At 43.9% G+C, this 14,461-nt stretch overlaps 1 protein-coding gene across 1 annotated transcript in view; it reads right to left on the bottom strand.

The window, feature by feature from the left end:
• Positions 1-14,461, bottom strand: part of TRPM8 (transient receptor potential cation channel, subfamily M, member 8) — a 107,565-nt gene that overhangs the window by 51,364 nt on the left and 41,740 nt on the right. Inside the window, exons 11-14 of the mRNA XM_006866768.1 lie at positions 8,601-8,891; positions 6,538-6,633; positions 5,571-5,700; positions 933-1,078 (exon numbers count right to left, since the gene is read on the bottom strand). Coding sequence (XP_006866830.1) covers positions 933-1,078; positions 5,571-5,700; positions 6,538-6,633; positions 8,601-8,891 — 663 coding nt within the window. The remainder of the gene's footprint in view (positions 1-932; positions 1,079-5,570; positions 5,701-6,537; positions 6,634-8,600; positions 8,892-14,461) is intronic.

Here is a 14,461-nt window from a genome sequence, read left to right as displayed (position 1 = left end):
TTCCCAGCCAAGCATAAACCATCCACGGACACCGTTTCATAGCTTTTTCTCTACTGCTATTGTGAGTACTGTATTTTTGCATGTAACATGCACAGCACTCAGGAAACTAACAGGTGTGGGGATGGCATGGTTTGTAAAATTCATATACGGTAAAAAAAACAGCAATGCTAATCTGGTAACATAGTGGTTCCACGTTGGGTCGCTAACCTCAAGGTCAGCAGCTTGAAACTACCAATGGTTCCAGGGGAGAAAGATGAGGCTTTCTGTTCCCGTAAAGATTTACAGCCTTGGAAACCCTGTGTAGGGTCACTATGGGTTGGAACCAACTCAACAGCACGTAACAATAACAGCTGTAAGAGAAATGATTAGCATAAAATAATGGTCTCCTTTCATGTATTATCTCACTGAATTACCTCATGACACCCTTCCCTATAACCACCATTATTCCCGTTATACAGATGAGAAAACTAAGGCTCAAGGGGCTTATAACTTGCCCAGAATCACACATCTAGTTGTTGTTAAGTGCTGTCAAGTTGGTTCTGACTCACATCTACCCTATGGACACAGTAGAACTGCAATTCTTTACTGGAGTAGAGAATTATCTTTTTCCCAAGGAATGGCTGGTGGGTTTGAACCACTGACCGTGTGGTTAGAAGCCTAATGCTTAACCCACTGAGCCTCCAAGACTCAGTTAGGAGTGGGATCCAGAGACCCAGCCCATAATTTCACTGCTGTGCTGTTTGCTTTGTGGAAACTCAAAGGCCATTCCTTTTCCTACATGGTCTCTTGAAGTATGTAGTTAGTGATGCCTCCAGGCTGCCCCTCCCATAACATCGCACACCGTCCCCTGCTCTGGCTTTGATGCTGGAGGTGGACAGTTGCTTTTACTGCTGCGGGCACGTGAGTGAGGTTCACTGTTGGCGGCTGTTTACCTGCACCCCAGGCTGGGCAATGAAATGCTGGTCTGTTGCCTCCACCGCCAGCTCCAGGCAGTTGCTCCCACCCCAAGCTTCACAGGAATAGACCAGCAGTTGTTCAGCCAGCTCCTCATCACTGCTATAGCACTCTGTGAAGAGCTCTAGAGGGGGACAAAGGAATCAGGGCCAGAAATGACCACACCATCCCACCCTTCCCTGCCCCTTCCAGCCTGACAACCCCTGATGTCATTCTATGTCCCTTCAATGAAAAGTGGATCCTCTTTAGACACACGGTAGCCAGCAGAACACCTGGCTGTAACGCCATCATCCTTCTTGTTTTATTGTTACTGTTATTAGATGCCATCAAGTCAGGCCCCCACTCACGGTGACTGATGCACAACAGGGTGAATCACTGGCCAGTCCTGCACCCACATGTAATGCTGCCATGGTTACGCACTCAGCTGCCAACCAAAAGGCCAGAGTTTCAAACCCACCAGCTGTCCCATAAGAGAAAGATGGGGCAGTCTGCTTCCAAAAACATGTATAGCCTTGGAAACCCCTTGAGGCAATTCTACTCCATCTAGAAGGGTCCATGTGCCTGTGAGTCCTAATTCAACTTGAGGACAGGGAGTATTTCATACCCATGGTTATCATCCCATTCAGGAATGGGTTTGCTTTGTTGCGTTAACAGGGCAGTATTGCTGTGGTTGTGTGGTGGTGGAGTGGGTTCCTATGTAAAGCAACTCTGTATAGGATTTTCAAGGCTTTAAATCTTTACAGGGACAGAAAACCTCTTCTTCCTCTCATGGAGTGACTGGCAGATTTGAACCTCTGACTTTGTGATTAGCAGTCCAACTCATATCCCACTATGCTACCAGAGCTCCTGAGTGTTGTTGTTGCTGTTGTTAAGTGCTGTTGAATCAGTTCTGATTCATAGCAACCCTGTATTGAGTTTCTGAAACTGTAAATCTTTGTAGGAGCAGACAGCCTCATCTTTCTCCAGTGGAATGGCTGGAGGGTTTGAACCACTGACCTTGAGGTTCATAGTCCATTGCTTATCCTACAGAACCATCTGTGACATTCTCTTTTAAGACATAAAAGAGGAGATTAACCAAAAAAGCCAACAGAGATGGGGGGTGGGGTGGGCTACAGAAGTCATGCTCCAGGAAATTCACCAGGGGGCCAAGGGGCAAGGAAGGACCTTTCTCCAGAGTCAACATAGGGAGAAAGTCTTCCCCTTGAGCCAACACCCCAAACTCAGACTTGTTGCCTCCTAAACGGTGAGAGAATAAATTTCTGTTGGTTAAAGCCATCTGAGCAAATAATCTCAGAAGGTGAATTATATGAACAATCTGGTATCAGGATTGAAGAAAGATTCACTAACAACCTATGATATGCAGATGATACAATATTACTTGCTAACAGCAAAAAGAACTTAAAATACTTATTGATAAAGATCAAAAATTGCAGCCTTCACTATGGATTGTATTTCAATGTAAAGAAAACAAAAATGCTCACCACTGAACCAATAAACAACATCCCTATAAATGGAGAAAAGACTGAAGTTGTCAAAGACTTCATTTTGCTCTGATCAACCATCAACACTCATGGAAGCAGTAGTCAAGAAACCAAACGATGTACTGCATTAGGCAAATCTGTTGTAAATGACCTCTTTAAAGTGTTCAAGAGCAAAGATGCCAATCTGAGGACTAAGGCCTGCCCCAAATGATGGTATTTTCAATAGTTTCATATGTATGTTAGGCAAAAAAAAATAAAGAGAATTGATGCATTTGAGTTATGGTGTTGGAGAAGAATATTGAAAGTACCATGGATTGCCAGAAGAACTAACAAATCTGTGTTGGAAGAAGTGCAGCCAGAGTGCTTCTTAGAAGCCAGGATGGCCAGACTTCATCTTTCATATTATCTTCAGACATATTATCAGGAGAGACCAGTCCCTGAAGAAGGACATCATCCTAGGTGAAGTGAAGGGTCAGGGGAAAAGAGGAAGACCCCCCAATGAAATGAACTGACACGGTGGCAGCAGCAGTGTGCTCAAGCGCAGCAACAGTTGTGAGGTGGCCCAGGACTGGGCAGGGTTTCGTTCTGTTATGCATAGGGTTGTTATTTCAGTACTGACTCAATGCACTTAACAACAACAAATCCATCCATTTGTGATTCTGTGAATTTACTTGATGTAACTTTCCTACCCAACATTTTCTTAATTCCTACTAAATAATTGGGTGGAACAAGGCAAATAAGGAACTCTGGTAATGTAGGTCAGCAGTTTGAAACTACCAGCTGTTCCACAGAAGGAAGATGAGGCTTTCTGCTCCCATAAAGATTTACAGCCTCAGAAACCCTGTAAGGGTTGCTATGAGTTGGAACCGACTCCACAGCACATAACAATAACAACTACATGCAAATAAGGCATACAGGACTCTACCACCAGAATTTGTTAGTTTTGCCATCCTGCTGGGTTTAAAAGGAGCCGTATCAGAAGCAGAAACAGAAGATTCCAGCACCATCAAGAGTCATGAGCCAAGTGTGAGATCGCTAGCTGGAAAGGTGTGGCAGAGGTGTCAGACTGGAGACACTGAGCAGTTGCAGGCTTCCTGGCCCATGGACTGAGGAAAGCTGAGGGCCTCCAGGCAGGAGGCTGGCTTGCAGAATGTGCCCTTTGGGCATTCATAGACTGAGTAAAGGAGCTTTGTAACACTTGTCCAAGCAGGACAGAGGCCAAGGGGTCACATGGGTGAGAGGCCAAAGACAAAGAGCAAGGTGTGCCTGCAGTCCAGCAGAGAAGAGGTGTTCCTGACAGGAGAGCGGCCGCATCCTGAATTCTTTCTGATCCTGAATTGTACCTGATTCACTTCGCTGATAAACCCCATCATTGTGAGTATTGTCTCTGAGTTCTGTGTGGCCATTGCAATGGATTACTGAACCCAACAGAGAAGTCAAGATGCTATGAGAGGGACATGTGGGTCAGAAGTGGGCACAAAAGGTTGCAGACGGAGGCATAGCTGACCTCTGCTTCATAGAACTCGGCCTTAGGCTGACTTTCAGTTTGATTCTCCTTCCCCTTGTAAGATCAGAGGAAGTTAGGCCTGGCTTCCCACTGTTTTTGCTCTGTTGTTGTTATGTGCCGTGGAGTCAGTTCTGACCCATAGTGACCCTGTACAGGGTTTCCAAGGCTGTAAATCTTTTACAGGAGCAGAAAGCCTCATCTTTCTCCCATGGAACAGCTGGTAGTTTTGAACTGCTGACCTTAAGGTTCACAGCCCAGTTCGTAACCACTGCGCTACCAGAGCTCCTTTACAACAGCAAAATTACAAGGAAAGTAAAGCAGGCACCTTAATCGAACACTGCCTCTCTGTTCCTCAGGATGTCCTTGTTTATCTTTATAGGAACAGACAGCCTCCTCATTCTCCCAAAGACCAGTTGGTAAGTTTGAACCACCAGTCTTGTGGTTAGCAGCCCAATGCTTAACCACTGTGACACCAGGGCTCCTTTTCCCAACACAGATAAGCTAAGCTCATTTTACATTAGAGAAGGTCACATATGCAAACACACATTGTTGTTGCTCTTAAGTGCCATTGAGTCAATTATGACTCATAGAGTTTCCAAGGAGCAGCTGATGAGCCTGAACCGCTGACCTTGCAGTTCAAACCGACTTTGCCGTCCAATGCATAAACCCACAGTGCCACACCAAACACACATTACAAATGCACAACTCCTGAAGAAAAGAGGAGAAACCTGAGTCAGACTTAGAGTTCCCTGCTATCAGAGGGACGGGTCCTGGGTCTCTCCCACCCTGTCCCTGCACAGGTTCACATGGCACACCCGTGCTTTGTGCAGGGTGTACCAGGACAGGTTGTTGTTGTTGTTAAGTGCTGTTGAGTCGGTTCCGACCCATAGCGACCTTGTAGAGGGTTTCCAAGGCTGTAAATCTTTACGGGAGCAGAAAGCCTCATCTTTCTCCCGTGGAGCGGCTGGTAGTTTCGAACTGCTGACCTTGTGGTTTGCAACCTGATTCATAACCATTATCCTACCAGAGCTGAGTAATTCCTCATCCGTTGGCCATGACAGACTGTGTGGAGGGATGGAGGACAGCAGGTCATCTGATCCCCGGGGGGAAATCGAGGCATGGCACCAACATGAAATGCGGCCTGGGGCTCAGGATGTCTGTCAATATACACCTATGATACTGTGCAGTCTCACCTGTTAGCTTGTACAACAGGTAAGCTCTCAGACTTATGACTCCATACACTCAAAACTCCCAAATCAAAACCAGACACAAATCAATGAGACAAAACTCCCAAATCAAAACCAAGGAGCAGAGCCTCAGCTCCTGGTTGTGTTAGACCTGGACCTTGTTGGGGGGGAGGCCTACAATGGGTGGTGTTTGGGATCCAAAGCCTGAGATTCCTCAGTTCCATTCCTGGAGAAGTCAGGAAGTGGCACGTCCAAGGAGACCATGGGTGTTCCCCCTCGATGAGGTAGGGTTGCAGCTCTTGCATCAGGCCATTGACCTCAGCCACCAGGCCCATGAGTGCCACCAGCATGCGTGTACCATCACTACATGCATGTCACGGAGCCCATCAGCCCAGCCAGGAGGTGGTCTGTCCACCATGCGCCCCATCTCTGCAGACTCACCGACCGCCCGTGTCTCATACTCATTGGCCAGCTCCTCCGACTCCCCAGCAGCGTTGATGTCATTCTTCACCTTGGCCAGAGTCTTCAGGATCTTGCTGGCTCCCAGAGCAGCCAGGGTGCAGCCTCTGGTCTGGTCAGAGGGGCAGAGACATTTAAGATTAGTTTATGATCCCTTGACGTGACCGCACCAACATTAACGTCAGACAAGTGGAATTCATAGCAGAAGCAGGAAATGGTCAAATCTCAGCTACCCATAATGATTCCAAGTAAGAACAAAATGTCTGGAACCAGAATAGCATCACAGCCTTGGACATGAAATTAACATAGTAAAGAAAAGATCAATATCAATGCCGTGAGAACCTCAGAGTAAGACTATGATCGTGGGAGTCCTAAAGTTACCATTATTGGACAGGAATAGCTCAAAAAGAAGTGGTGAGGCATGAGTGAGGGCATAGAGCACCTGAACAATGCGATCGATAATACTGAAGTGTGTGTGTGTGCACACACGTGTGTGAATATCCAATATTCCATGCTCTAGAAACGATGAATGTAGCGTCTTGCCAAGTGTCCATAAATCACTTACAAAAATCATGCACTAAAAGCACAAAGAAAAATCTCAATCCATTTCCCAAAGAACAACTTGTACCGTACCCATCTACAATGTAATCAAAACTAGAAAGGAATGTCATCATTAAATTCCAAAACTTCATCCACTTGCAAACAATCACATGCACACACACCTGAAAGAGGGTAAGGAGTCTACTGGACTACTCCGTAAGTCCACCAGTCTCCTGAGAACTGCACCTCCCAAACACACCTTCATCTTCATCACTGTGGTTGATAAGTCAAGGCACAATCAGATTCTCCCAGCACCAGACATTCCATTTCTTAACAGTGATGGCTCAGATCAGGTAGGTGGGTTTCATGAAGGTCAGAGCACACATTGCTATGGAGCTTGGACACTTACCTGTTCCCAAATGACCTGGGACAGCTCCTTCTTGTTCTGAAGAATGGCCCAGATGAAGAGCGCTTGCAGGGGATGCCGGGTAATAGGAGACACGTCCTGGGAGGGGTTAGAACAAGTAGTCAGCACTCATGTGCCATATCATAAGAAGGAGAAATTGGAGTCAAGATGTGCAGAGAGGATCCCATGTTTTAAGGTCTCTGTAACTCTGTATTGTTGTTGTTACGTGCCATTGAGTCAGTTCCGACTCAAAGTAATCCTGTATAGGGTTTCAAAGAGCTGCTGGTGAGTTTGAACTGCTGACATTGCAGTTCAAACTGACCTTAAGGTCAAGTGCTTATCCTATGACGCCACACCAGAACAGCATGACAAAGTAATGTTCATCTCTGTGACTTAATAGTTGGTGCAATTTTTCACACAACCTTCTACCTCTCATAGAAGACTGTTGTTGTTGTTGTTAAGTGCCGTCGAGTCGGTTCCGACCCATAGCGACCCTGTACAGGGTTTCCGAGGGTATAAATCTTTACGGGAGTAGAAAGCCTCATCTTTCTCCCGCCGAGCGGCTGATAGTTTCGAACCGCTGACCTTAAGGTTCGCAGTCCGTTTCGTAACCAACAAAGGGTAGAAAACCACACAGAGAGAAATTTAAAAACTGGATAATTTCTGATAAACAGAAGAGAAAGCAATTCTTCCTCATCATACAAAGCTCAGTTTCTTGTCTAGGGAAAAATCCAGTTTTCCTATTATTTTTGTTCCTATTGTTTATGTTCCATGATCACAATGTAAAGCTATGCTTATTTCTTTGGGGTATTATGCAAAGATTTGATCCCTAATACATCAATTCGTTTTCTAGGTCCTAGTCAGCACCCCATAGTTTCCAATAGAAATTTTTCAGATAGAAAACTTTAATGGGAGATATTTGTTTTAAACGTACCGGCTTCCCTAAAAATTTCATAAATGCATAAAGTAGGGTTACGTATGTATTATTACATAGAATTTTAACATAGGCAGTGTCAAGCATGAGCTTTCTGAACACTGCCAATTCTTGCAAGCACCAAGCTGGTTTTGATTTTTGCAGCATACAGACTCACACTGAAAACTCCACAATTAGAAGAGATGATGACCTAGTTTGGGTTTCCTCAGAAGCAATCCTGAGACAGGGATTTGAAGCAGGCACTTTATCTGAAAGGTGGCCCCAGGAAACAGGGACATGAAGCAATTAGATCAAAAAATAAACTAAAAGGTTTATTACTCAAGCAGAGTTTCCCACTAGGAAACTCTCAGAACCAGTATGGAGCATGTGTTTCAGAATTATCTCCTACAAGCAGGAAGGGAGCTGGGGTATTTATATATCAAATCCTGGCAGTCATTGGGTTCTGGCCAAAGCAAATTCTCAGCAAAGAGATACAGAGCTGGCAGCTGGACTCTCCCCATACTTAGCATAGACAGAACCAGAGCGAACAAAGGTTGCACTTCCATGAGATCAGTTTTCCCTCCCATTCCCCCAGCCCTGCTGCCCCTAGTGATTACTAACGAACTTTGGTGTCTATATTTACCTATTCTCCACCATATTATCTGAAACGGAAACCTAGATTATCATTTTGGAAATGTTCACTGGTCCCTTTTACAACCTAAAGAAAACTTGGGTAACCAGAGGTTACTTTTTAGGAGATCATTCATGTTCAGAAAGCTAAGTCTTGACCAGGAGGACTTTGATTTTGTTTTGGATATTATTCGCCTTCCCATATGGCACATCAAGCTTTGCCATTCATAAAGATGGTAACTACAAGTTTAAAGTGTTGGGTATAAAGCAAGACATCAGGAAACTCACCAGCAAGAATCATTATTACCTTAAATAATAGATGGAAATCAAAGACAATAGAACTTTCCACAAACTTTTGAAGCCCCCTCATAAAGGCAGCAGAAAGGAAAAAAAAAAAAAAAACCATGCCATCATGTTCGTTAATATGTGGCAATGAGGCAGGGAAAGATGAAGTCAGGGACGTATTCTGAAGGAAGATTCAAAAGATCAAAGCATTCAAGTAGGCAACTCTTCCAATACATACGTGGAGTTCTATGTCCACCTCATCTCTGCTGTTTCTGTCTTCCTTCCGGAAGCCTCTTCGGAAATTTGCGACCAACTTCCAAATGAACGTGAGGAGAGCATCGTTATAAGAATTCTTTGCGATCTGCAGGTTCCGATACACGAGAGTGCTGAAGTGGTTGGAGAAGAGCTCTGTGAGGACATCATTGGTGAGAAACTTCCTCAGGTTCAAACCATTCTCCAGGAAAAGGCGGACAAACTTGGGTCTGTCCTTTATGAGAGCCATAAACATGACTTCTTGAAGGTCAGCAGACTAAGAAGGAAGAACAGAGACAGTATTCACACTCCAAGGCCAATAAAGAAAACACAAGGCATGAAATAGCACCTCTAACTTCTCTCCAATCCTATACTGACACTCAAGTATACCTTTTCAAATGAAACATAGCGTTGGAGTGCAGTTCAAACCTCTAGACAGGGAAGGTTGTTGTTGTTAAGTGCCGTAGAGTCAGTTCTGACCCATAATGATCCTGTATAGGGTTCCTTGAAGAAGCTGGTGAGCTTGAACCACTGACCTTACAGTTCTAAGCGACTTTGCAGTCTAGCGCATTAACCCACAGCACCACATCAGGACTCCAGGGATGGTGGCATGGTGAAATCTTTGACCTCAACCAGATGTGGACTTGGATTGGCTTGGCCTCTTTCTAACATAAAGTGGAGATATTTACACCCACACAGAGCTAATGCTTCTAAGGGGCCAGAATGTTCCTTAGAAGTGAGGATGGTGAGAGTTATCAATACTTTGAACATATTATCAGGTGGGATGAGTCCCTGGAGAAGGACATCATGCTTGGTAAAGTAGAGGGTCAGTGGAGAAGAGGAAGAATACCAACGAGATGGATTGGCACAGTGGTTACAACAATGGCTTCAAACATAGCAATGATGGTGAGGTGGGACAGCATCAGGCATTGTTTTGTTCTACTGAACACAGTGTTGCTAGGAAGCAGAACTGACTAGACAGAACCGAACAGCCACAGAGATTGTGTTGGTCGAGAGCTTTCCTAGTGCCCGTCATGAAAGAAGTACTCTAGTAGTGAGGAGCTCAGCAATACAACTTGTGCCTTATTCTGATGTCTGAGTAGACACCAATTGTGAGCCAACCACCAGACTTGTCTCTTCCCTTGGCTCCATTGGACCTTTCTGTACACCACCCTCACCAGTGCCCTGTGCCCTCCACTATGGGAACTGAGTTCTCGATGTAGTTGGCAACATGGGCCCCATCAAGAAATACTAACCAAATGCCAGCAAAACAACACCTGGTATGCACAATCCAAAAGGCAAAGCATTTGCCAACAAGTCGATTCCAATGTGCGTCAGAGTAGAAATGGGCTCTGTGGGGTTCTCAATGACTTTTCAGAAGTCAAACTCCAGATCTTTCTTCTAACTTTCAGGATTCCAGCACCAAACCATTAACTATTTGCATTGCCCAAGAGATTACTTTGATGCTGTTAAGTGCCATCGAGTCAGTTCTGACCCATAGCGATCTGTACAGGGTTTCCCAGGAGCAGCTGGTGAGCTTGAACCAACAACCTTGCAGTTCAAACAACTTTGCACTCTGGCGCATTAACCCACACTGCCACACCAAGGATCCCTTACATATCAGTAGATCATTGGAATGCATGACAATTCAACATGCCTATCATTTAACTTTATCTCCACCTTGCAGACTCCTGACAGTACTTGCCCTATGGAAGTTTATTGAGAATTTGATGAAAAATTGTCAATGTTTACTTCAGACACAAACTAATGGGTTCAAACGTGGTAGCAATTGTGAGGACGGCACAGGACCGGGCAGTGTTTTGTTCTGTTGTATACAGGGTCGCGATGGGTTGGAACCAACTCGACGGCACCTAACAACTAACAACAAGTTCTAGACCACACCATTTCTCTCATTATTCTGGGTACACTCAATAGTATGTCTTACAGCTGGATTAGTTTCTAACATTTTAAAAAATCAGAAGCTCCCTAAGGTGGAGTCCAATCATTTGCATATGGTACTGTGGGGTACGTTCTATGCGTTGGTACCAATTCGATGGCACCTAACAACAACAACAGCAACAACTGTGGGATAAAGCACTGAACTGCAAAGTCAGTTTGAACCACAAGGTCAGCAGTTCAAACTCACCAGCCGCTCCTTAGAAACATTATATAGGGTCACTATTAGTCAGAATCAGCTCAACATTAACAATAACAGCACGGTTCCGGGGATGCAGATGTGCCAGTCCAGGGGCCATGGTTTGAGAGCCACAGGCACCCAGGAAAGAGAGAGGTTGTGCAGTTAAACACAGTTTTGTTTTTAAATTTTGGCTCTATCATTTTTCTAGCTGTGTAACTTTGAGCAAGATTGTGTGTCTGAGCCTCAGTTTGCACTTCTATGAAACAGTTGCTGTGAGGATTCCATAACACAAATCAAGGCCTTTTCAAAGATTCAAGTACAGAGTAGACCATTGGAGATTTGTCAGTCATTCCCTTTCTGAAGTGATACCCATGAAGCCCTGGATGGTTGACCAGCAAAATGAGAGGGCCCTGCAACAGACTGATGTGAAGGCTAAGTAAACAACAGCAGGAAAAGCACAGAACCAAAAGGTCGGTTTAAGCCACAAGGTTGGCAGTTCAAACTCACCAGCCACTCCTTGGAAACCCTACACAGGGTCACTATGAGTCATAACCAATTCTATGGCACTTAACGACAACAACTTGTAATTTGTCAACACTTAGTTTTGCCTGGCTTTAGTTTTAACCAATGTGAAAAGTATGAAACAGTATTCTGTTGTGGTTTTAATTTTCCTTTGCCTGATTCTCAATGAGGTTGAACATCTTTTCACGTGCAGACATTTATGTTTCCTCCTTTTGCAATTTCCTGGCTTTCCTGATTAGAGCTGCTCTGCTCATCAAACATAATGAAAGACTTCAGTGAAGGTGGTTATCTGCAGTGAGCAGAAATCAGTGTTAATCCCTCCTTTTCAGGAACATACTCATCTAACGTGAAAAACAATGTCTTGGCATACAGGGTATTCAGTATAGTGTCAGCAATTTTATGTTTCTTGTACTTCAAGTATCAGAAATCAAGTGAAAGATGCCTCCTCTATGCAGTTTGGCATCATATGCATTACCAAGGCGTATTTTTCTCAGATTAAACTAAAATGTAAAATCTGACCACACTTTCAAATTGACGAAGACTTGAAAATGAAAGATGAATTAAACTGACCACACTTTCAAATTGAAGAAGACTTACAAATGAAAGACGAATTAAAGATGGACACAGTTCAAGTAGACACAGCTGTAAAGCAGTAAACACCTTCACCACACGTAGAAAACTCATAACAAGTAAGTGAGAGCCCAAGATGGTGTTGGGAGTAGAGGGAGACAGTGGGTTGGGAATGTCCAGGGCCGCCATTTTTCCCAAATCTACCACACAGGAGGTACTCGAATGTGGTTCCTATTTGGTACATTGAAAATGACAATAGCAATCATACCAGTCATTATGAAAAGTAGTACAGTACCTGTTCACGCTGGCTAAACCTAAAGTCAGGCAAAACTAAGTGTTGACAAGACTCCAGAACATCAGGAACTCATACTATCTAGAGGACAATTTGGTAGTATTCAGTAAAGATGTACACATCCTATGACCCAGCAAGTCTATGTGTGCACCCTAGAGGAGTTCCTATTCATTCACATGCACTAGATTTTCAAAGAATGTTTTTTCACAGCATTGCTAAATTTCATGACTCTAATGTTTAAGGGTCAAAACAGACTCAATGGCACTTAATAACAACAACACATTTTTAAGGGGAAAAAGCAAGTTGATAAAGTGTGCTTATACTATGCCACTTTTATAAAAGTTTTTTGACTCCTGGTGTGGCACTATAAGATCAGCACTGAAAGTGAACCACAAGGTCAACAGTTCAAACCCACCAACAGCTCCTCAGAAATACTATACAGGGTGTCTATGAGTCAGAACCGACTCAATGGCACTTAACAACAACAACTTATAATTTAAGGAGCTCTGGTAGCATAGTGGTTACAAGTCGGGCTGCTAACCTCAAGGTCAGCTGTTCTAAACTACCAGCTGTTTCATGGAAGAAAGATGAGGCTTTCTGCTCTCATAAAGATTTATAGCCTCGGAAACCCTATGCAGAGTCGCTATGAATGGGAACCGACTCCATGGCACATCACCACCATGACCACCACCAGTGGTGCAGTGGGTTACAAGTCAGGCTGCTAACCTCAAGATCAGCAGTTCAAAACTACCAGCTGTTTTGAGGAAGAAAGATGAGGCTTTCTGCTCCCATGAAGATTTACAGCCTCAGAAACCTTATACAGGATCGTTGTAAGTTGGAACTGGCTCATTGGCCACCACCACTGATGATCTACTTCCCCTTGTCAAAACATCACTTCTTTACACTGTGAAGACCAAGCACAAGATATTGTTTGCTAAGAGAATGAATAATTTAAAAAGTCATAAGTCATTATTTGCACTGCTATTAAAACTGCGCATATGTTCATGTAAATCAAGACTTAGTCCTTGGTTACACAATAGTGGGCCTAAATGCTTTCTGAATCTGACCACTAAGGATGAAAAGTGCAAAGTATACACATCTTCAAATATACACATACTTGTTGAATATTAAATAGGTCCTCAGAAAATTAAATAGATTTCTCACTGTCTATGAATGATTCCAATGAATTCAAAGGAGCTGAAAACAAAAAAGTAGGCAGCCTTGTAAACCCAAGTGTGAGGGTTTATAATTGCGCCTAAGATCGTTTTTGCTGTAGTTGTATACAAGAGGACAGCTGCAGGAAAACATGGCTCTAAAATCCAATCAAATTGGAAAATGAGAAAAGACCATCCAGAATAAAAATAAGGTTTTTGTTGAATGCAACTTCCATAGCTAGTTTGGCCAGGGGAATTACAACAGTCTAGCTCTGAGTCCTGGTATGGTGCTGTAAGATAAGCACTGGACTGCTAACCATAAGGTCGGCAGTTCAAACCCCACCATCCACTCCTTGTTAACCCTATACATACAAGGTTGCTATGAGTCAAAAACGACTCAATAGCACACCACAACAGCAACACGAAGATATTCATTGTCAACCAGAGTGCTCTTTAGAAGAAAGGACAGCGAGACTTAACTCACTCACTCTGGACCTATCATCAGGAAAGACCAATCAGTAAAAAGGAATCATGTTGGGTAAAGCAGAGAGTCAATGGGATGGGCTGACACAACAGCCACAACAATGGACTCAAACGCACCAATGGTTATAAAGACAACTCGTGATCAGGCAACCGACAACCACCAACAAACAGCAAGACATCCCTGAGTGTCTATAATCAAGTTGTTACCTTTTACCCTCATGCATTCCAATGTTGACATTTCACCTATCTGAATCTGGCTAGGTACGGGGGATATGAAGTGAAAAAAAAAGGGGGGGGGCTTCCATCTTCATTTTTTAATTGAGTCAACTCTGATAAACCCCTTTTAATTATCCTGTAAATATTTTTCCCATTGTTCTTCTGTCTTCTTTCTCCATAACTCTGAAACTATGCACCAGCTGGGGGTGGGGGGGCACACTCCCCACATCATGGTGGAAGGGCTTTGTGTGACTCAGGTGGATTGACATTACCTTGCATTTACATATTTATTCTTATTTTTCCCTCACAGCAAACTTACAAAATCGATGTTGTTATCCACCAACCCCTTGCAAAGACAAAGTAAAGGAAGCTCAGTGAAGTGTCCAACTGATAAGAAGAGAGGGCATATGCACAAGAACACCCACACTTGCAGATAATACCCACTTGACCTGGCTTCAATGACTGGATGATCA

Source organism: Chrysochloris asiatica, unplaced genomic scaffold (genome assembly GCF_000296735.1).
Source record: "Chrysochloris asiatica unplaced genomic scaffold, ChrAsi1.0 scaffold00096, whole genome shotgun sequence".
Classification (NCBI taxonomy): Eukaryota; Metazoa; Chordata; class Mammalia; order Afrosoricida; family Chrysochloridae; genus Chrysochloris; species Chrysochloris asiatica.
This window is presented reverse-complemented; position numbering and strand designations above follow the sequence as displayed.